At 41.6% G+C, this 24,131-nt stretch overlaps 1 protein-coding gene across 2 annotated transcripts in view; it reads left to right on the top strand.

The window, feature by feature from the left end:
• Window positions 1–24,131, top strand: part of DAAM1 (dishevelled associated activator of morphogenesis 1) — a 175,782-nt gene that overhangs the window by 69,867 nt on the left and 81,784 nt on the right. For both annotated transcript variants that reach the window (XM_029951671.1, XM_029951669.1), the window contains exons 2-3: window positions 504–723; window positions 22,486–22,575. In XM_029951671.1, coding sequence (XP_029807531.1) covers window positions 541–723; window positions 22,486–22,575 — 273 coding nt within the window. In that variant the 5' untranslated portion in view covers window positions 504–540. The remainder of the gene's footprint in view (window positions 1–503; window positions 724–22,485; window positions 22,576–24,131) is intronic.

Here is a 24,131-nt window from a genome sequence, read left to right as displayed (position 1 = left end):
ACTCTCTTAACAAACTTAGAATATGATATAAGCTGGAATGGATAGACATGCCTTAGCGTGCGTATTATTATTTCTCCTTTGGGAAGGTAAAAAAGAGGAAATTGGTATCAAACTTTAAAGGATAAGAGATCCTAGATTCCTAAGGGGTAAGGAAGAGATGTTAAAGGGGATGTTAAAGAACAAGGTGAGTTGGCAAGAATGAGCATGTGATAGACAAAGAACGGACAGTTGCCCAATGTGATTGGACCATGTGCTGTGGCACGGAGGGGGAGAATCATACTGTTTGCTCAGCAGTTGGTCACAGGAAACCTTCAACAAGTGAATAGAAGGATGTGCTCTTTGTCCATCTGGACTCCGAATGATTTTGGGGTTGTTCTCTCTATGCTTTGCAGGCTATCAACTGCCTCCAGCGCAGAGGGGTCTTTCTTGAATTAGTCTGGCTTAAAAAAAAATTCGTTTATCCATTTTTGCACCTTTAACCATGTCATGTCCTCTTTTTGCAGAGTTTAGTTACTTCAAGAAATAGAACAGAAATCAGCCATGGCCCCAAGGAAGAGAGGTGGACGGGGGATTTCATTCATCTTTTGCTGTTTCCGAAATAATGATCACCCAGAAATCACCTATCGGCTGCGAAACGATAGCAACTTTGCGCTTCAGACCATGGAGCCAGCATTACCCATGCCCCCTGTGGAGGAGCTGGATGTCATGTTCAGTGAACTTGTGGTGAGTCCCCAGCTTGCTTCCTGGTTGTGGCCCAGAGCCAGGAGGGAGAGGAGAGGATGTGCACGGTTTGGGTTGGGCAGCCATGGGCTTGCCCTTCTTCGGTGCAATGACCCTTCTATATTGACACCCCAGCTGTGAGCACTGAGCCTCTGGAGGAGGAGAAGAAAGAGGGTAGCCTTACTACAACAATGGGCCTTGCTTTAAGTCAAGGGATTTAGACCCTTAGATCTTCAAATATGTGGCAGAACTGCATCCCAAGTTGCTCCTTCTGTTTGTCGCCCTACGGTGTGAGTCGATACCTGTGTCCTCTGCCTCACGCCTGCCACAATTCTCAGATACTTTCTCTGCACCTACTCTCAGTGTACAGTATTAATGTCTCCTTAAAAGTTAGTCCCATTCCTCCTCCTGTCCTGGATCATTTGATGAAAGCCATTATTACGTAAGCACAGTTAATTATTTAGCCTAATGATCGTACTGCTGTAATAACTGTTGTGGGAAACTTTTTATGGATCCTATCTTATTTTAGAATCCATTATACTAAAGTGAGAGATGTATCTGGTGTAGGACCTCTTCCTCAAAAGCTGTAAGTGCCCTCTACAGCTTAGCGCTTCAGGCACCTCTGAGGTAGTGTTTCTTACCATTTCATGTTTCGGGGGGCATTATGGCATAGTTTAAAGGGTACTGGCATGTGGATTAGGAAGACATTGGTTCAAATTACTATTCTGACTTTATTATCTGTGTAAGTATGTAAAAAGCATAGGAGTGTGTTTTCTGGAAAGTGAGAAAAAAATAATTGCTCCTCCTTCTCCTTTGATGTAGTGTCTAAGTTGAGAGTAATACCTAGTGGGAATGGCCCAGTGCCTGGCCCTCGTTGGGTGCTCAGTAAATGTTACAGGAATACTCTATCCTCCCTCGATCACTGCCAGCTTTTATAATGGAGTTAGTTCTAATCAGACCATTTGTATCATTCAACAGATCTAGAGAGTGCTATCATTTTGCATGACTCCTAGGTCACGAAAGTAATGCAGGCTGTGTTACTGCCCTCCAGGGGTGCTGTCTGACTTGATCAGGCTACTCCAGCTCTTCCAGACCAGGATTTACCTATAGGCTTATCCATTCTATAAGATAAGCCAATATGAGAGAGTATTAAGCCTATTACCAACCAGAATTGGTTGGGAAAAAGAGGAGATGGTTCTTGGCAGCATGTTTGTATTTTATGATATTGATGAATATTTTTGGTGTTTCAGGAATCTCCTCTCTCATGTGCAGAGATTATCTTCTAGGTGTTAATGGGGAGGTTCGAAATGGAAAACTAGAACCTTCTCTGAGACAGCTGATAGTTTCAGAAGCAATAGGGGATTGATAAGGTATAATGCCACTAGAGGAAGAAGCGCTGTCCGCCTCCGCATGGTGTGTGGATGTGTTGTGGGGTATAGGACACAGTGATGAGGAGGGTGGTCAGGGAATACGTGAGGATGTGAGCGGTGAGTGGTCAGAGGTCAGGAGAAAAGTGGAGGGGATCGGTGGCTGTCTCAGTCATCTTACCCAGTTCACCCTGTGATAGTTACAAACTGCCGCAGCTTGTCGCTTGCTAATGCTGCATGTCCATCATAGATCAGGTATGGTTCTGCCTCTCACTATCTTTCATCTAAGACCCAGGCCCAGTGGAAGAAGGAAGAGAGACATGGTGAGCTACTGGTAGGCTCTAAGCTTACACTTGGAAGTGGGTGGCATATGGCACTTCTGCCCACATTTATTTCTCTGGCCAGTGAAAATATTGTGGCCACTCCTGAGTTCACAGGGTAATAATGGACCATCCTTCTGTAGAGGCTGGCACCACAAGTCACATAGACAATTCTGAGGTCACTGGGGTGGTGGAGGACATATAATCCTCTTCCAGGGAGAGGCAGTGAATCATTTGCCCTGACGGCTATCAGGAAGGGCAAGAATGTATTCATGGGCTTGGTTTTATTTCCCACTGGAAGTACTTTATGACCCAGTATGTGATCTATGTTGGAGAATGTTCCATGTGCCCTCGAGAATGTGTAGTCTGCTGCTTTTGAATGAAAAGTTCTGAATATATTTGTCAAGTTCATCTGGTCCAGTGGTGGAGTATCCCACTTAAAGTATTTTAAAGCCAAAAGTCAACCTAAGGGGAGAGATGTTGCTGAGAGACGAGGGTCCACTTGGTGGTTGCTGGAGCTGGTGGGCAGAGCAAGGACCCTCAGAGCATCCACATCCACTGTCTTTTCAGTTGTCCTCTGTCCAACTCCCCAGATGAGACTGTGTGGTGGCAGTTCTACGTACATCTTGAAGACAGCTCATTGTTCTATATTCATAAGGGAGAAAATTCCACTCTCTGCCTTATTAATGTCTTTATTCTGTGTGAAAATTGCCTACAGCTGTTAGTTGTTAAAAAGCCAATGCCAAACCAGAACTTTAAGCCGAAACCATTGGAAAACAAATTATATTGAGGTTTATATCTCTCCCAGTGAGTGACGGATGGATTTCTGTCTACTCCTGACTTCGAGGACTGAGACCACAAACCCATCCAACGGCCAGGGGTGTGCTGGGGCAAGAGAAGTGGGCTCAGAGCCACGGGAAACCTCTGTGGGTTCTTTTGAGTGTTCGCAGAAGCACTTTGGCCTCTGCCTGTAAGTAGGGAAGGGAGGCCAGCTGGGGAAGGGGAGCTTGCATGGGCTGTGGAGTCAGGCGACTCTGCAACCTGGGGTGACTGCCTTTAAGATCGTTTCTATTGGAATTTAAGTTTATTGCCTTGCCTATACAATGGGGATAACACCATCTCTCTAATAGGATTGGTATAAAGAAAATAACTTCTTTAAAAAGGGGGGCATCTCTTAGGTGCTTTACACCCCGTGTCCTAGTGCAGTGAGAGGGATGGGAGACAGTCAGGTGTTCCCTGGGCACAGCTCCCTAAGCAGATACCCCAGGATTTTCCTTTTCTTGAAAGTTAATCTGCCCACTGTGAGTGAGCCAGTGTGGGTCCTAACTTGCAGGGCATTTTACCTCTGTATCTGTTGGAAAGAATCTCATCACAGCCAGGTGCTGTAAGCTAGTTTCCTTGGCCTCTTCTGATGACGCACCCATTTAATGTTTTTGAAAGTGGCACCAAATAGGTTGCTTTCAGAATTGCTTGCTGAAACCTTATCATCTCATAAATAAAGCAAGCCTGAGCGGGAGGTCAGCCACAGGAACCTGTGAGGAAGGTGGGCCGCGAGGAGCGCCTGCCACAGGCGGTGCAACTTCTCATTCCAGTTGCGGGATGTAGTGGTCCCTGCAGGGCCCAGGCCAGAACCCTGTCTTTTTGTTTTGTTTTTTCTTTAATACCAGCTTTATTGAGATATGGTTCACAGACTATATAAGTCACCTATTTAGAGTGTACAGCTCACTGGCTTTTAGTATATTCACAGAGTTGTGCCCTCATCACAATACATTGTAGAATGTTCCATGACCTCCAGAAGTAACTCCCTAACCCATTAACTGTCACTTCTCATTTCTCCCTGGATCATCCATCCCCTGGCTGCCTCCAATCTACTCCTGTTTCTGTGAATTTGCCTATTCTGGGCATTTCATAAAAATGATATCATGTACTATGGGGTTCTTTGGGACTGGCTTCTTTCACTTTTACCATAATCTTTTCAGTGTATCCATGTTGCATTGTGTATCAATACTCCTTTTCCTCCTATGATTGAATTATACTTGCTGTATGGACATACCACATTTTGTTTATCCATTCATCATTGATAGACACACGGATTATTGCCAGTCTTCAGGTACTATGAATAATGCTGCTTTAAACTTTATTCATACACAAGTTTTTGCATGGAAATATATTTCCAGTTCTCATGGGTACAGACCTGGAAGTGGACTTTCTGAGCCATATGGTAACACAATGCTTAAGTTTTTTGGAATTGCCAGACTGTTTTCCAAAGTATCTGCACCATTTTACATTTCCACCTGTAGTGTATGAGGGTTCCAGTTGAGCCCATCTCTGCCAACACTTGTTATTACTTCCTACAGATTGACCTGTTGCTTTAAAACACTTTTTTAAAATACTCATTTTTGAGAGACAGTGTGTGAGTGGGGCAGGAGCAGAGAGAGAGGGAGACACAGAATTTGAAGCAGGTTCTAGGCTCCGAGCTGTCAGCACAGAACCTGAAGTAGGGCTCAATCTCTCAGACTGTAAGATCATGACCTGAGCCAAAGGGGAGTGCCTAGCCGACTGAGCCAGCCAGGCGCCCCCTGACCTGCTGCTTTTAAAGCTGTTCTAGGGACGCCTGGGTGACTTAGCCAGTGGAGCATCTGACTCTGGATCAAGTCATGATCTCATAGTTTGTGGGTTCGAGCCCTGCATTGGGCTTGATATTGTCAGCCTGGAGCCTGCTTTGGATCTTCTGTCCCCCTCTTTCTCTGTCCCTTCACTGCTCCAGCTCGTGCTCTGTCTCTCTCTCTCTCTCAAAAATTAAAAAAAGCATTAAAAAAATTTTAAAGCTGTTCTATGGCTCCTGGAGAACTGAGGACATGTAACTTGGGAATTTTTTAACTATTTAATTAATTTACTTTTGTGAGTTGTCACACAGAAATAGTCTCTGTGCTAACAATTTTAACCAATTTGGTATATTTTAAAGACCATTCAGTTGAGAGTTTGTGTAATCTCTGCTAACTATATATTTTATGCCTTTCAAGTATCAATCCTTTTTTTCCTGTATTACCTCCCCCACCTTCTCTCTCCACTTTTCCTGCTTTGTTCTTTGCTTTAGCCACAAATCATGAGCATAACCAAGCTGAGAGTCAACACTGTTCCCATAAAATAAGATTCAGATATGGTCTTCTAACGGCCTTAGATTGTTTTTGCCAACCTATTTGGAGACCCCTAGGCATCAGGACAACTAAGTTTCCTTATTCAAATAAATTTTTCAGCTCAATGTTAACAAATAGATTTCCTTTGGGATGAACAGAAGGATGTGTCATTAATTGACTGATCTGTTCTTTCAGGATGTGCACGTGTGATAGGTGGCTGCTTTGTGCCCTGAGGTAACTGGTAATCAAAGTAGCCGTGGTTCTTAATGCATTTGGGGGGCTGAAGGTCTGGCCGGGAAACAGGCAACTGCACCCACAATCTCATTCAGTGCGCCCCAGGATTATGAGAGGCTCTTCCAGCAATATATATTGTTGGGGAGAATGTTCATTCCCCTTTTTTCACAAGGAGGGAGTCCCACTCACAGGTTCCATGTCTAAACCCTAGCTCATTTGCCCAGTAATTCCTAGCTTCTCTTCCAAGTCCTCATGGGAATATGTATAGCTGCATCCCTCTCTCTCTGTCGATTTCTCTGCAAATCAACCTGCTTTCAGGAAACACATTTGTGGCTTCAGTGCTATAAATTTCCTAGCTCGAGCCCCTCTGGGAGAGTTCTGCAGTTGTCCAGCTGACCCTGTCACTGGTGGGTGAGTGTCTAATCCAGCCTTGAAACCTCAGCAAGGCCACTTGTCCGCAGATGAAAATGGAGTTCTCCAACTCAGCTTACACATGTGAGAAAGAAGGTACATATTTTGATTTCCATTTGCTGGACTCCTTAGCTTAGCTGTCAAGTTAATAACAAACTTGTTAGATTCCAAATCCAAGTTTTCTAACCTAGTGTGGAAGGATCTTGGAAGGTTTTGTGGGAGAGATTTCATTTAACGTAAGATGTGAAAATCACGTAGGAATATCCAGGCAAAGAGGAGAGATGGGTGTTGCAGACTGTGAGAACAGCATTCGTAGGGGGCCAGGAGGTGAGAGGAAGTGTGGCAGGCTCAAGGGACAGAAAGCTCCGTGTAGATGGAACATGAAATAGGAGGGAAGGTGCCTCTGCTTTCTTGCAGGTTTTCTTAACAAACCAAATACAATAAAACCTTGGTGTGCGAGAATAATTCATTCCGGAAACATGCTTGTAATCAGCAGCATTTGTATATCAAAGCAGACTTCCCCATAAGAATAATGGGAACTCAGATGATTCATTCCCCAACACAAAAATATTCGTATGAAAATTATTACAATGCTATAATAACAAAATAACAAAGAAAATACAAAATATAAGGAAAAATAAACAAATTAATCTGCACTTTTGAAAACCTTCATGGTTGTGTGAGGGAGACAAGAGAGAGGAGGGTTATTATGTAGGATGACTTTCACTATCACTAACAGAATCACCGCTGTTTTCTGCATGGGGCCCACATATACGCTCATATGGATACTGACTACAGCACAGTATTAATAAACTCTTGTCATAGTCTGTATGTGATGTAACTGGCAGTAAGGCAGCAGAGGACAGGGTCTACATCTGCAGGCAGCCTGACCTAGAATGAAGCAGAGCATTCCTAAGCTTCCTCTTGTGTGGGAAAGCAGGGGACTGTCCATAGGTGCTTTGAAGTGACAAAAAAATACAGTAGTGCTGGTTGTGGACAGACACCTTCCAATGTTCTGAAAAATCATTGATTTCTGCTAAACACCTCAGCCTGAGACCAAGCATCTGAGAACAGGAGACAGTCCTCCACAATCCCACAGTGAGAGGGAGAGGGAGAGGGAGGAATCATTGGCTCAGTTGTGATCATGTGATGTTCTGCGTCACATACTACTCATATTGCAAGACATCACTCATTTATCAAGTTAAAATTTATTAGAAAGGTGTGCTTATCTTGCGGAACACACGTAGAACAAGTTACTCTCAATCCCAGGTTTCACTGTGTATGAAAGTACAGCAAAATATATTGCTATTTGATTACATTTACCAAAAATGACCATTGCTCTTTGCAGTCTCTGTGAGGTGTTGGTAAGTTTAGCAAAAGGATTCAGGTCTTCTTGAATAGATTCTGAGTATGTTTTCATTTGAGTACACTTGTTGAGGTGAGGTGCTCTCTTCCTACAACACATACCTCCTCAGGGTGCTTTAATTTTGAAATGAAAAGGAAAGAGAGAGTTACCAGGGGCTCCCTTCTCCCTTTCCGCCCTTCCACCCAGTGCATAGACTCCTGCCTCCACCTGGAATTGATGGGCTGAGTGTTCCCTACAGAATATTCCACAGCAACAGTGATATTGGAATTGGCATCTCTTAATTAGTTCCCTCAGCTCTCTTGTCTCATGAAATGTGCAGAATATCCAACTGCTATACCTGGGTGAGATTTTAGGTGAGAAACCAGGTTTAAGACAAGGCTGGCTTTTATTTTTGAAGTGTTTTGCACTAAATCTCTACTCTTTGAGTACGCACATTGTTTTGTGTGTTTGGAATCAGTTTCATAGATTGGTTGGAGGAAAGCTTTCCTTTCTAATACAGCACATCACTAGAAATTCACAGCTAGTTGGGAATAAAATACAGTATGGACCCAAGTTTTTCTAAATCTGAAATATGACCAATTACATTTTACACTGTTTTCTGCTTAGTCTGTTTTCTTTTGAATCCACTGCTTAGTCTTCCATTTATTTGGCCAATGTGTCTAATGTTTTAGGATGATATACTATAGAGTGCTGTGCTTTCCAGGAAACGTAGCATATTTTATAGAAACGTATTAAGAAAATCATTATTGATCATAGAACTACCATTTATACTATTGACAGTTACCAGTGAGAATTAAATCTCAGTGGGGAAGGTGATGATGATGGATACCATAGGTTGATGGGATTTGTATCCTCGTAAATGTAATTATAATATCAATTACCATAGGTCAGTTTTATTATCATTAATTACTGAGGACATTAGCCAGCATAGGATATGAAGAATAAAGAAAGCAGGAATGAGAGAACTTAGCTGAGGTATCAGAGTCAGATGAATTCATGGTCAGGGTAAGCTGTGCCAAGTGAATTCACTTGGGAATCTACATCAGTAATGTCTTCATTTTTCAATATATGCTGAAGTCCCTTTGGTATGAAAGGAGCTACAGGAATCCAAATTTGTCTTACAGACTTAGCAGTATACAGATTTTGTTCTTCCCCAGCTATGTGAATTGTTACCCGTCCCCCAGGCTGCCAACATAGTTTCTTTTATGTCTTAAGCTCTTTTTAATAAAAATTCTCCCATTATCACTACAATTGATTAAAAGTTTCATGCCTTTTTATTTCTGTTTTTAAAACTCACCTTTCACACTAAAGGCCATGACTAAAAATAGAGAGTTTCTTACAGGGAGTTCTTGGGTGGCTCAGTCGGTTAAGCATCCAGCTTTGGCTCAGGTCATGATCTCACTCACGGTTCATGGGTCTGAGCCCCACATTGGGCTCTGTGCTGACAGGTCAGAGCCTGGAGCCTGCTTCCGATTTTGTCTCCCTCTGACCCTTCATGGATTGCCCTCTGTCTCTCTGTCTGTCAAAAATAAGTAAACATTAAAAAATTTTTTTAAAAAGAAAGTTTCTTAAAGGAACTATTCAATTCTCTGTTTCCAAAAAGATTGCAAAAGTTGGGTAAAACTTTTTAAATTTTAACCTTATTGAAGAAAAAAAAAACTTGGTTGTAAGGAGTCATAGTTTTAATCTCTTGTTTCTTAGAGTCTAGAGGATTTCACAGTAATGAAGCAGAGGAAATTGGACTGTATAAAGACTTAAAAGAAATGTCTAAAATAGTCTCAATGTGTTCAGTTGTCTGGAAGCCAAAAATCAGAATCCAATGAAAGAATTGCTATTAAAATTGTTCCTTTTCCATGAGGTTAAAATTCATTTTGACAAACCTGTAAAGGTCAAAAGAGAAAATGCTGTCTAACCGAAGGACATCAATAGTTGACAATAAAGAAAAAAAAATATTGACTCCATCTTCCCCTGACTCTGTAGCATTTTTGGATACATCAACTTGATGAGTTTATAGCAAAATGTTTGGAACAGGTATGAAAATATGCAGTACATCACAGAGAGAAGTGAGAATGTAGAGATGGGCTTACGTGTGTTTATTGCTAAAATTCTCACATAGTTGATGTGAATCACCGTCAATATATGATCAATTTAAAAATGACCAAAAAATGGTGGTGCCTGGGTGGCTCAGTCGGTTAAGCATCTAACTTCAGCTTAGGTCTTGATCTCATTATTCATATCTTGCTGTTCATGGGTTCAAGCTCCGTGTTGGGCACTGTGCTGATAGCTCAGAGCCTGGAACCTACTTCGGAGTCGGTGTCTCCGTCTCTTTCTGTCCCTCCCCTGCTTGCACACTATCTGCTGCTCTCAAAAATAAATGAACATTAAAAAAATTTTAAAAAGACAAAAAATGATCCCAAATCCAAAACTTTATAAACAAATTATTTTGGCCCTGAGAACAGCTGACGATTTGTGACACAGGGTATTGTTAACATAGGTGGTTTTGCTTGCTTATATGTGTTACACTTATGAACAGAACATTATGTTCTAAGAACTAAAGTAGGTTTAGTAGTAGATCTTCATCCCAGTTGACCGTTTCCATTTCTTGGTGCTGCTTGGAGGCCCTGTCTGCTTAGAGATAGTAGGATGGTCAACATGACTTCTTAAATTTCCTTCTTGTCTTCTGATTTACTAAACAAATCCAGGAAAGTTTAAGGTAAAACCACAATACCATTTTGCTCCTTCTAGTTCTAAATTTCTATTTTATCTCACCAAGATCATTCCAAATGTCCTTTCCTATAGGCTTTTAGGTTTAGTTTTGTGACTTCATGTTAAATAGTCTCTTATAAATCAATACACTTACTTATGGGTGCTCCTAAATTTTTTTCTTTATATTTAAAGTTTATTTATATAGTTAGAGAAGAGGAAGGCAGAGAGAAGGAGAGGGATAATCCCAAGCAGGTTCCCTGCTTTCAGCGCAAAGCCCATTGTGGGGCTCTGTCCCGTGAACCGTGAGATCATGACCTAAGCTGAAATCAAGAATCAAATGCTTAACTGACTGAGCCACCCAGGCACCCCTCAGGGTGATTCTAAATTTAGATGACAGGGATTGAAATGGTAGAGTGCAGAGAGATGGCGGAAAGAAACATGAAAACTTTTCTATTTTTTAAATACAAATAATGCAAAACCATGTCTGAACTAATGGTGTTAGAAAATGGTTATGAGTCCCTTTGGCCTTGATGATTTTCATTACTATGAATTCTAAAGAGACTCTGAGCAGTATATACCTACTTAGCTTTTGACTGCAATTTAAAATATTATTTAACTTAATCCTCAGGCTACCATGTGCAAATTACACAAAGTCAACATACTGTACTGACTTGCCAACTCTCTACATGTCCCCAAATAAATCAATACGGGTTTTAAAGTACTGGGGAAATAATTTCATCTCCATAAGTCATGTGGTTTAGGTAAGCTTTCAAGTGTAATTTTGAAAATGTGTTTCAGTAATGGCTAGAGCAATTTGGTAATTTGTATAAATAACTGCACATGAGAATATATATTGTTGCATTGGGAATCATCTAAACATCATTTGCTCACATAGAACATATGTCACGTGGCCTCTGAGAGGTAAATGCACAATATGTGGATGGTGTATTTCAGTTCTGACCACCATCGGTAATTTTATTCATTGTACTTGGAATCTTCCCTTCCCCTACCTTCAGTTCCTAGAATTAGGAATTTCAGGCTGTTTCTTGATGCATTTTATAGGAGCTCAGTACCAGTTACATTTTTTAGTTATGATTTTTTGGCTTATAGATGAAGGCCCATATCTGTATGTGTTTTTTTGGAAAATAAGATCCCTGAAAATGCAGCATTTTTTCTCTCCTGTCCAATTTTAAATGAATCCACTGGAAACATCCTACAGTTGCTGTTTATTTGATTACAGAATGGGATATTTAAAAACTCAACTAAACCAAATGAAGGCTCACTTACAATGTATATACAGGTTGTTTTCAAGAAAGATGGGGATGTTTTGTATGTAGAAGAAAAAGTCATCGAGTCTTTTGCAATCTTTTAAACAATCCAGTGGTTTGAGTTTATTCCCATATGGACACTCACTATGTTAGACACCTTTGCACTTTCAGAGTGCAGAATGACACACAGGCATTGTATCTGGCTTTTTTTTTTAATCCTCAGGACCCCCATAGCTTTGAGCAGGATGTGGCCCAGAGTGGGTGCTCAATAAATGCGTATGATTCAGATGTGTCATTATTGAAGGTTAATATTTGAGATGCTCAGTAACTGTTTGCATGCATATATGCATGAATAAATGACTGCTGAGTCCTCCAGCAGTTGGGTATGAATTCTACATTATTCTCAAAGCAGTAGTATGGATTCAGGCTGCTCTCTGCACCCTTCCTGTCCATCCACCTCTTGACATTCTCTTTACTCATCTTCTTCATCTGGATGTCGATTACTCTGGGAGCATGAAAGTGGCTGGCATCAACGGTAGCAGATTGAAAGGATAAGTTGATAGGATTTAAGAATTTTTTGTCCTTAACATTCTCTGCCATATATAACATGGAAAAAAACGTAGCTGCAATGTGGGAAGAGAGCTGTTGTGCTCAATATCTTGACCCAAATAACAGTGTCAGCCGAGCGGCCATAAAGTCTCCGAAGGGCATGCTGAGCCGGTGTGGGAGGGGCTTGGGCTGGCAAGAGGAGTGCAAGTGTCCTTGAGGGAGGGGGCACGCGTGGAACTTGGTTTCACGGTTGCCGACAGGGCCTTAGGGCACCTTTCTAGGAGACAAAGCCCCTCCATTCGGTGAGGGAATTACTGCTAAGAAATTCTCCCAATTAAGCCGTGTCAGCGGAAGTTGTATCAGATGATAAGTGTAAAAACTGGATTTGGATGGCTGGATGGATACTGGGGGATGATTATGACATACGTTTAGAACAGAGTTATTTAGTGTAGATTCCTGGAAAACTGGTGATGCACACTAAATAAAAGTTAGCATTACTTTAATGCGTTCTGGTGAAATAACACAAAGACGCTAGCTAAGAAGCCCCAGGTGTAGCAGATTTTTTCTAGCAAACGATATAGTTTGCATTGTCTACTGTTAAAGAAAGGGAAGGAAATAGTATGAAACACTTAATCATTGGTAGTAAGAAACCAAAAATTATTTCTATTAGTCAGCCTTTGCTTGTGGGATCTCACTTCTTATTTTTATATATCGAATGAAAACATGTCTGTCAGACACAGAGAACATTACTGTGTAGGTGGTGGTGAGTCACATTGTGGTATTTCGTGTAATGACTAACAGTGTTGGCAGAAATCTTACTGGCTGAAAACCTTCAAGATTTATCCTCTGTGTGTACACATCCATTTTGGGATTGAAAGCACTCGGTTGTTTTCCATTTGTGTTTTTCCTGATGGATTAGGAGCAGGTAATAAGTCACTGAGTGTACTTGTATTTTCTTTTTTTTTTGAGGAGGAATCTACAAAATCCTTGTATTTTATTTATTTATTTTTAATAGAATTTATTGCCAAACTGGCTAACGTACAGCGTGTACAGTGTGGGAGGCAGATTCCCAGTGCTCATCCCAACAAGTTCCCTCCTCAGTGCCCGTCGCCCATTTTTTCCTCTCCCTCGCCCTGCCATTAACCCTCAGTTTGTACTCTGTATTTAAGAGTTTCTTATGGTTTGCCTCCCCGCCTTTCTGTTTGTAACTATTTTTTTCCTTTTCCCTCCCCCCATGGTCTTCTGTTAAGTTTCTCAAGTTCCACATATGAGTGAAAACCTGTATCTGTCTTTCTCTGACTGATTTATTTCACTTAGCATAATACCTTCCAGTTCCATCCATGTTGTTGCAAATGGCAGAATATCATTCTCTCTCATTGCCATGTAGTATTCCATTGTATATATAAACCATATATATCTTCTTTATCCATTCGTTAGCTGATGAATATTTGGGCTTTTTCCATAATTTGGCTATTGTTGAAAGTGCTTCTATGAACATTGGGGTACATGTGCCCCTGTACATCAGCACTTCTGTATCCTTTGGATAAATTCCTAGTAGTGCTATTGCTGGGTTGTAGGGTACTTCTATTTTTAATTTTTTGAGGAACCTCCACACTATTTTCCAGAGCGGCTGCACTAGTTTGCATTCCTACCAAGAGTACTTCTATTTAAACTGACAAATATGGTATCTAACTTTCAGATTTCAAACCACCACTGTGAAAGTAGAATACTGTTTCTCAATGTCATTGTGGTTAAATTTTTTAAGAACTGAATTGGCAATCTGTGATCTATGGATGTGATGGTCACTTGGTGTGGTGGTTAAGGATGTTCACAAATGTGATGAAATAGCTCAGCCTAATAGTACATTTTCTCTATACATGTATAAAACTGTAATTTGGCCTTTTCCCCAAGATGCATTCATCACCACGTCATATATATGACTTACGGCGTAGTCACTTGTCCCTCTAAGTGTTTGACTTACTTCCGGTTATGCTGAGTTACTGGATGGAAGGAGAGGGTTAAATCCAGAAAAGGCACCACTAATTAGCGTGTGTGTGAGGTGAACCTGAGGACAGCTGCCTAGCAGGGCGTGTGGGGAAACCTTTGGTGGGTGGGGTGAGGGTGGGTGAATTGGGCCTACATGCTGTGGGCAAATACCTGAAGTATGTAATCTGAAGGAGAGAACTCAGCTGTGTTCTCAGACACAGCTGAGTTCTGGTGAGAAATTCTGTGAGGTCTGTCCATTGAGTCAGATGGAGAGTCACGTTGTCAGGGACTATTAAAAAACCAAACACAGACCCAAAACAGTAAGTTGATTGGCAGGGTGACCCTGGGGACCTGTCTTCTCACTTTTTAAATTCTCGTTTCTCCACAAGCATTAATTGCATGTCCTCTACATCTGCATGAATCTTTATTAGCATGTATGTAAAGCGTTCGCTTAACTCATTAGAAATAGAAACCCAGAATTCCTTTATGATTTCTCTTGTTAGCTGGAGACTTATTTGTTGGCTCACTGAGATCTATTGATTTGGTGGATTTTCAGTGAATAAATTCTTTCAATACCGTTTTGGAGGTTTTATAAATAACTCTATATTTCAGTTTAGCTAAATCACTAAGAAAGCTCTTTCAACTCATTCAAGACCCTTATTGTATATTATTTCAAAATTCCTTCCCTCCTTTTATCTAGCACGCCATTCCATTTCCTTAGATTTATTTGTACTGTGCCAATTGTTTTGTGATTTATGTAGATTTCTCTATAGTGTTGCCCACTTATGTAGAGGGTAGGACTGGTGAGATTTCTTTGTACAGAACCTTTTAGAAGTGAGTCTTAATAATACGCTTTGTTAGGGAGCTTGAGTTCCCACAGCTGAGCTTCCCTCGGAAGTCTTTTCCTCTTAACAATATAATACTTACATATATAATTTATCCCTTTTCCCCCAAGATACTATAGTGCGTAATTTATTATACTATATATATATATATATATGATATATACCCTTTTCCCAAGATACTATATCAAATACATATAAGGATGTTAGAAACATAATTACAGTCTTCCCTAAGAAGAAAAGCCTATAGAGTTTCGTTTGCTGGTTTTAGTTTTCAAGAAGCTTGAGCACTGTGGGGAGAGGACTGATGCTCAGTAGAAACGTTTCTTGTTTTCTCACTGGCCAAGTTATTCTCCTTCAGTTAACTGAAAACTCTGTCCAACAAAGAATAATACGAAAGAAAATTCTGTGGCCAGTTCAAGGAGCTGGGCCATCCGAGTCTCAGGAGTAGGAGTGGGAACGAAGTTTCTTCTGTTTTGTCTCTGCATTAATTGCAAAACAATTGTTTTGTGAAAAACAATATCCGACTTAGCATGATTGCAACAAAACAAAACAAAGGCAGTAAAGTGATCTAGGAGCATCTGGGATGCTCCCTGGAACTGGGCTAATTACATTTATTGATCTTAATGGAAAACTTGCTTATTTATTCAGAGGCCGAGAGGAGCACGAACTCTGTAGCACCATAAGTAGGGAAAATTGGGGGGGAAACCCCAAAACTGAAAAAGTTCTTGAAGCTTTATCATTACATTTAACATACCATTTAATTTAACATTAAGGGAACTTAGGGGAAATACTATCTCTTGGTCTAAATGGAATAATGCATATTAATAGAATCTATATAATTCTCAAGGAAAGGATAAAGATATTTCCTGGAAGTGATCTTTGGTCTTAAACAAAAGCTGTGTCTAAAATTATAACAGTTCCCGAGTGAGCTGCTTATCCTGAAGGAGAACACACTTTTCCTTCTCTTCACATTTCTTTCCAACCTGTTTCTATTCTAAACCAACTCCTTTTTTTTTTTTTTAATCTAATATTCAATCAGAAATTTCTTTCCTTCCAGTGTACACAGGCTGTATTTACTCTGAACTTTTTGTTTTCCTTGGGGGCTCCAACACGCAAGCTCAGTTTTGTTGTTTGTTGTTGTTTAGCAGCTTAGATGTAATTCACATGCTGTGGAATTCACCTTTTGTAAGTGTACATCCAGTTCAGTCAGTTCTGGTAAACGTATACAGCTGTGCAGCCATGGCCACACTCCTGCTCCGGAACATTCCCACCACCCTGCCCGTCTGCAGGCAGCCCCTTCTCTGCCCTCTAGCCCCAGACAGCCACCAATCTGCTTTCTGCCCTGTCAATGTAGATTTCCTACAAATCTCATGTAAAGAGATACTGTCTGAGATACAGTGATCCTGTTTTGTTTTCCATGATTGCCTTTGTCAGTCTTTGAATTAAGTATAAAAATGAAAAATCTCCATAATCTGTAATATTGCTTTGAAGTAATGGCAGAGCTTAAAGGGCCTAATATGTCAAGATGATTTTCCAATTAGTTTGCATTCCATTCTTTTTCCTTCTTCCATCAACTGTGGTTTAATTCCCGTCCTTGTCTAGCAGTGTGTCTAAATGAGTACACATAGCTGGAAAAGAGGGAAGGCAAAAGCCATCCAACCATTTTGTACCCAACGAAGGACCCCAGGAGTTGGGTGGAGGAGATAGGGAGTAAGATTGAAACATAGAAGCTAAAGCTACATCGAAGTAGTTTCCATGAGAAACCACAGAATACTTTTTGACCTGAAAGTTGCAAAGATTTCTCAGAGAAGACAAAAAGCACCAACTCTAAAAGAAAAGATATTAATCAATTAGACATCATTAAAATGAAAACACCGAGTGATCAAAATAGATTGTTAGCAAAGTAAAAAGGCAAACTACAGGCTAGGAGAAATCGTCTTTTTATACCTGGAACAAAGGAGTTGTTTCCAAAATATGTAAAGAATGCCTTTAATTCAATAATAAGACAAGTCAATAAAATTGGGCAAAAGATTTGGATACTTCACAAAAGTACACATAGGAATGGCCCTGTGAAATGGTATATTCAGCATCTGTTACTAGGGAAATGCAAATTAAAACTACACTGAGATAACTTCACAGAAACTAGATGCTTAACATTGTAAAGACATAACACCAAATTATTTTGGTGAAAATGTGGAGTAACTAGAATTGCCCTATGTTGCTCATAGGAGAGTGACACGATACAGTCAGTTTTTCATTGGTAGGGCACTACAACCACTTCTGTGTATACTGTTGTCAGACTGAAAATCGTACTCTTAAGATCTGTACATTTCACCGTATGTACATTTTACCCACCAGAAAAGGGGGGAGGGGTTAATATTTGAAATACATTGAGCATTACCATATCCTACAATAGTCCCGTCCCCTTCCTCCCTCCTTCTCTTCCTCCTAGCTTCCCCAGCTTCCCTCACCTTACTTTTTTGGGGGGTGGGGCATGGGGAATCCAGCTATGTCAGGTATTGTTTTGGGAACAATAATTAATTAATAGCAAAGATGAATAGAACAAATTTAGTTCCTGCCCTCTGGGAACAAGTCCAGAATGGGAGTCAGACATGCCAATAACATAACAGTAAGCAATGTGATGAATGCTGTAAGGATAGGTGACAATAGATGAGCTGCTCTCTCCAGGAAAGTAAGGACGGGCTATCTGGAGGGGAATAGTTGATACCTTGTAAAAACTTAGATAAATAGGACTGATCCTTAAAAATGGTGGGAAGGGCTCCCTGAGAAAAAGGAAACAGAGTATGCAAAACTTTGAGAAGTGGGCAACTTGTGATCAGACCTGCTAAAAAGTGGCTGGTGGTGATGTGGTGAGGGAGGGGGAGGGGGGCAGGGGGGAAGGAGAGGAGACAAGTCAGCATATCACAGAGGGCCTCTACCTACCTCCTGAGGAATTTTGGACTTGATCCTGAAAAAAGGGAACCATTGAAGCTTTCTATCATCTTTGTCTTCCTAACTAGATTCTTAAATTCCATGAAATCAGGGTCTGTTATTCATCTTTGTATTTTATAACGTCTGGCCGTGGTCCTGGAATGGGTAGGACAGTGAGTGTTGATTGATCTCTAAGGCTGTAACAGTCTTGTAAGAGTTTCACATGCTTGGTTCAGCCATATTATTAAAATGGAATGAGTCAGAGCAGAGATGCTTTTGGAATGGAGGGGTGGGGGGTCTTAGTACACTCTGGACATTGTGCTTAGGCACTCCCAGTCATTATCTAATTTAATCTATGTCATTCTTACTCAGAATCTGCCAGTGACCTTTGGTTGTTCTTAAGAGAAAGAGTTCATAGTGTCCTTCAAGGCTGCTATTCACTGTCTGCTGTGCTTTTTGCCTGTTTGGTTCTTACTCATCTGAGCTTTCATGTCACTTCCTTGGGACAGCCCTTCACTGCTCTGCCTTTCTGCACAACAAGTGGACTGTCAGATCTCAGCATCCTGTGCGATCATACCTCAGTTCATGTGATCATTTGATTCCCCTTCTCCCTCAAGAATATGAGCTCTGTGATAGTTTTTTGTCACTTGCACCTAGCATAATGCCTGGCATCTAATAAACCCTGAAAACAAGTTGTTGGCTGCATGAATGAATCCTTGAGAGGACTCTCTCAGATATATACTGTCATTCTCATTTTCCGGGTGAAGAAACTGAAGTTTAGAGGTTAAGTCAGTCGTCCCAAGTTTGCATGACCCATAAGAGCCAGGCCTAGAACTCAGGGTGTCTGACAACAACATTTTCCTCTCTCTGCTAACAGACGTTTAGTAGGCTGTGAGTGCAGCAGATGGATGCATTTTCGTATTTGCATCAGTGCCATGATTTTACCTACCTGTTGAGTGATCAACAGAATGTACAGTCTAGTGGTTAGGAACGTGGGCTCCATGTGCAGACTTAAGTCCCTTCTCCAGCCTTTCCTCGCTTTGTTACCTTGAGCAAGCGATTTAATTTTTCTGTGATTCAGTTTCCTGGAAAATGGGGTAAACAGTACCCACTTTATAGGGTGTTGTGAAAACAAACTAAATTAATTCACATAAAACCGTACTACTAAGTACACAGAACTTGCTCAATAATTGTTAGCTGTTACTATTACCATTATTCATTTATTTCTTTTTTTTTTTTTACTTTAATCCAAAATTATATCCAGAGACCCTACAGCAATTTGTTTTTTATTTTATGGAAATTGTCTTCTTGCATAAAACTGTCTGCTTCCAAGTCCAGTGCTACTGTGTTCTCTCAATTTAGAATTGGTCATTTGTGTGTCTCAAAACTGCAGAAACATTTTTCTACTTCTAACAGCAAAATATAGTCATATGAATACTCTTTGCTGTGAATCTGTAGGTTTTAGGACTCACGTGTTTCTTCACATCTCTGCTCAGTTGGCAAAAACACAGTGCCATGGTGGGGTAAATGATGCAACATGAGGAGTGCTGTTCTCTCTCACAGATCACAAACCTCCCCCAACTAGGCACCCTATTATCCAGCTGTTTGGGTAACTGACCTGACCACCCCCTGTCTCTCCCCCTATCTCCTGGCCCCAAACTCATGAACATTGTAAAGTGATTTATGTCACCATTATTTTCCCCATTCAATAGGTGAGAATGGGTATGACTTATAAAAAATTAAACAAGGAAGAAAGTAAGAAAAATACTTCACATAAATGAGTTGCATGACAAAATTTTAACATTTTTACCATGTTTCCTCATAATGGAATTTGCCATAAATACCTTTTGTTCCTTCTCTGGTTGTTCATTGCTAAAATTCTTAACTAGTTTCTTGTGGTTAGGGTGTAATAGTGTGTGGGTGTGTATTTAAGTGACTGAACTGTTTACCTTGGTCTTAAAAGAAAATAGCACCTGATTTGTGTTGAAATGACATAGAAATAACAATACTGTGGCTACTCAGCTACCCCCGCCGTGTGCCAAGAATTATTCCATACTTAGCTGATGTTGCTAATCTTCGTAATAGGCCCATCATGGAGATGAGGAAGTAGAGCTTAATGAGATTAAGAACTTCCCCGGGAAGCTAGTAGCACTGCATCTGGGTATCTAGCCCAGGGTGGCCAGGCCCTGGAGGTGTAGTGTTCACAGAATAGGGCAGAAGGGATAAATAGAAGCAAGCCTGGTGTGGGCACCTAGGTGACTCAGTCGGTTAAGTGTCCGGCTTCTTCAGCTCAGGTCATGATCTCAGGGTTCGTGGGTTTGAGCCCCGCGTCGGGCTCTGTGCTGACAGCTAGCTCAGAGCCTGGAGCCTGCTTCAGATTCTGTATCTCCCTATCTCTCTGACCCTCCCCTGCTCACACACACTCTCTCTCTCTCTCTCTGTCTCTCAAAAATAAATAAAAAACATTTAAAAAATTTAAAAAAGAAGCAAGCCTGGCAAATGAGTTGGGGGTTCTAAGTGGAAGACCTCAAAGGCGAGCTGAGGAATATGTAATTAATTTTGTAAGCATTTGGAACAAATGAAGTTTTTTGAACTGGGAGCTTAAAACAGCACAGGAGCTCTCTTTTTAAGGCAGTGGTTTTAAAATGTGATCCCTGGGCCAGCAGCATCAGCACCACTTGGAAACTTTTTAGATGTTCCCATTTTCACACTTTCTCCTACGGACTCAGTCCTTAACACGGCGATCGATGATTTAAGGAGTTCTCCAGGTGATTCTGATGTTCTCTCAGGTTTAAGTCCCACTGCTTTAATGAATCCTGGATGTGCCATTGGAAGGATTGGAAAGGCAAGGAGAAGAAGTGGGCAGGCTATTGCCAGGAGCCGAGGGAGCAGTTATTAGAGTGTAAGTTTGGGTGGCTTCATTGGAAATTTAATAAAGGAAATATCGGGGCACCTGTTGGTTTCATCTGAGGTCATGATATCTCAGTTTGTGGGATGGAGCCCCACGTCCTCAGTTCTCTCTTGGGATTCTCTTTCTCCCCCCCCCCCCGCCCCCCGCCTCTGTCTGTCCCTCCCCCACTTATGTGTGTACAGTCTCTCTCTCTCTCAAAATAAATAATAAATAAAATTTTAAAAATTAATGACACTTTTCAAGAAAGAAATAATAGGACTTGATGATAAATGGAGGTCGAAGTATGAGATGTGAAGCTAGTGTCTGCAAGTGGCAGAACTGCAGATGAATACCGCAGGCCTCCAGACAGCATGAGTTTATGTTCCTCAGGGATCTAAGCCTTATTGTGCCTTAACTTACAGCATCTTTTTATGTGTCTCACACCCACCAGTCTCTCAACTAGATAACTTTCCCTGTAGTAATAAAAATGTACCAGACGCTCAATGCCAATAAGACAGACCAGGGATGATTGAGTGATTAAATGCCAAGAACTACTTTATATTTATTATCCTATTGTTATTCATTAGTTATGGATGTTTGTAAATTGCTCTCCCTTAGTGTCCAATCTAGCTGCACTCCACTGTAAAATTAATGTTCCCAGACACCGATCTGAGAGGTGGAGTCTGGGCTCTGGAGTCTGACAGCTGTGGTCTGAAAACCAGCCCCGTCATGTACCAGGTGTGTGGTCTGGAGCACGTTCCTTACCCAGTCTCCTGCCCAAATTTCCCCAGCTGTGTTACAACAGGCATTGTTATTAGGAGGATGTAATAACGAGTGGAACTCTGAGCTGTTGTGGGAACAGAGAAAATAGTCTGCATGATGCTTGGCACATGAAGCGCTGAATACATGTCCGTGGGGCGCGGGGCAGAGAAGATGCCGTGCCCTGCTCACAGCCTTCTTTGGCTCTCCTTGGTCAAGAGAATAAACTCCTTCTCCTGGCATTTGAGACCTTTCACGGGACGCCTGGGTGGCTCAGTTGGTTAAGCATCCGACTCTTGGTTTCTGCTCAGGTCATGATCTCATGTTTCATGAGTTTGAACCCCATCAGGCTCTGTGCTGACAGTGTGGAGCCTGCTTAGGATTCTCTCTCTGCCCATCATCTGCGTGCGCTCTCTCTCTCTCTCTCTCTCTCTCTCTTATGCGATGATTCTTTGCATAATTCCGGCGTTTCAGCTAAGCCGGTCGCTGTCCACCAAACACACATAGTCTGTTCTCGCACCTCTGTCTTTGATGCTGTTGCTCTCCTCTCCTTGGCATGGCCAAGTTCTTCAGGTCCAGCCTGATACTTAGTGTTGGTGCAGCCACCCCCAGCAAACCCTCATCTCTAACATGAGTAATCCTTCCAAATTCAGGAGCTCTGATGGCCTTTACTGCTCAACAGACCCCCACCCCCACCCCCACAGCAGTACACCCTGGCTCAGGATGATTCCATCTGTGCTCAGCTCACTTCCCCACACCCTTCAGTAAGTGCAGGGCTGAGCCTTGTCCTTCTTGCCATGCTTGATACTCAGCCCCATGCCAGGGACGTGCTTTCTTAATGGTGGCAACATACACCTTACATTCCTGGTCTTTTCCAAGTTCATTGAATTATGTGTTAGTTTCTTTTTCTTCCTCCATCTGTAATGATCCTTGATAACCTCTCCTATAGGAATAACATTTAATCTGTGAAATATTAATTATTATTTTTCTTCTCAGGATGAACTTGACCTGACAGACAAACACAGGGAAGCTATGTTTGCACTTCCAGCTGAGAAGAAATGGCAAATATACTGTAGCAAGAAAAAGGTAAGTTCATTGTGCTTATTGTTAACTGGAAAAATTCTCATTTTTGATTCCCTTTCCCTTCCCATTTCACCACCAGAATTGAGACCGCTCTTTATAGTACAAACCAGATCATGGCCTTGCAGCTACATGTAGCAAAGTGGTGATGCCTTGGATGTTGTTTTTACCAATGCTTTATTGGACACATTCCCGTATCCCTTATACCTGTACCTGCTATTCATACAACTGAGACCTAAAATAATATTAGCTTACACCAAGATTGAATTTTCCCCCTGTTCTTTACATAGAAGTTGGTATTTCGGTGGGTTAGGACTAGTATTCTGGGGTCTCAGTCCTCTTGTTCCCACCTTCTAGTAACTTTCTGTTTCAGTGTCTTTAAGGTGTGGCCTCATCCTCATGGTCCAAAGTGACTGTCTGACCATTTCACATTCCAAACTAAGGATGGAAGAAAGGGAACAAAGGCAAAACTTCCCCACCTCTGCTCTTAGAGACCTGTCCTAGGAGCCACCCACCTGAACTCCCCCACAGTCTCCTGTTACATGGCCCCAGCTGCAAGGAAATCAGTCTTTATTCTGGTTTCTGTTACGTTTGGAGAAGGGGTTCCGATAGTGCTAGGCATCACCTCATGGACTGAAGTTCACTCTGCCAGCTTTTAAACCCGTGGCAAATTCTGAAACCGTACCCACCCCATTTTTGGAACCAATCAAGTTCATGGCCATCTTTTGCCACTTTTTTCTTCTGTTCAGTAGAAACTTGAATCACTATGGAGTAAGGAGGAAGGGCAGGCTCTCACCTAGGAGAAATATTACTTCTCTGTATTAGGCGGTGGACACTCTAGTTACTCACCCTTGCTACAAGGAAATAGGAACAAACTCTAGCAATCCAATTTCTTTTTAAGACACAATATCTGTTGGAGAAAGTTTTTCGTATGTGACTGGTGTGCATCGTGAGACCTCCGTTTGCCCATGTAAGTGCCTCTGAGCACTGCCGGCCCTTTGCTGCCTTGCATGATTGCCGTGCTAACCTTCCAGGAGCATGTCTGTGGTAGTGAGCCTGCATGTAGAGGGTAGAGAGGGTAGAGAATCTGCCCCTCTCCAGCCAGACTTTGTGCCTCTGGGGGCGAGGTGCCATGTCTTAATTCATCTTTGTAACTCCAGCCTCGGACACACTGAAATGATTATATGACGAGTGAAGCACTGAGTTGTCATGAGTGTTACACTGAACTGTCAAGAAAAATTTAAAGCACAATTACTCTTCCCTCTGAGCAGTTACAATTACTGAAACTATGTGTGGGGTTTGGTTCGGGGCCCTTTGCCGAGAGACGCATCCAGCTCTAACCTCTCCGTATGATTTTCTGAGCTGCTACCAGATCAGACCAAGTTGTAGTCCTAAGGATTCCTAATGCAGAAGTAACCAGGAAGATGTGGTTGTAAATGATTGTGTCCTCTTCTTTGTTCTCTTTGTACCGTCCCTCTTTTATTGACCTGATTGCCGTGGCTCAGGGAACAGAGCTAATACACTGGGAAAGAATTTTGAAATTACAATGTGTTCAGTTGTGA

The sequence above is a fragment of the Suricata suricatta genome, chromosome 9 (genome assembly GCF_006229205.1).
Source record: "Suricata suricatta isolate VVHF042 chromosome 9, meerkat_22Aug2017_6uvM2_HiC, whole genome shotgun sequence".
Lineage (NCBI taxonomy): Eukaryota > Metazoa > Chordata > Mammalia > Carnivora > Herpestidae > Suricata > Suricata suricatta.
The sequence above is the reverse complement of the archived record's forward strand: the minus strand, read 5'-3'. Positions and strand labels throughout refer to the sequence as shown.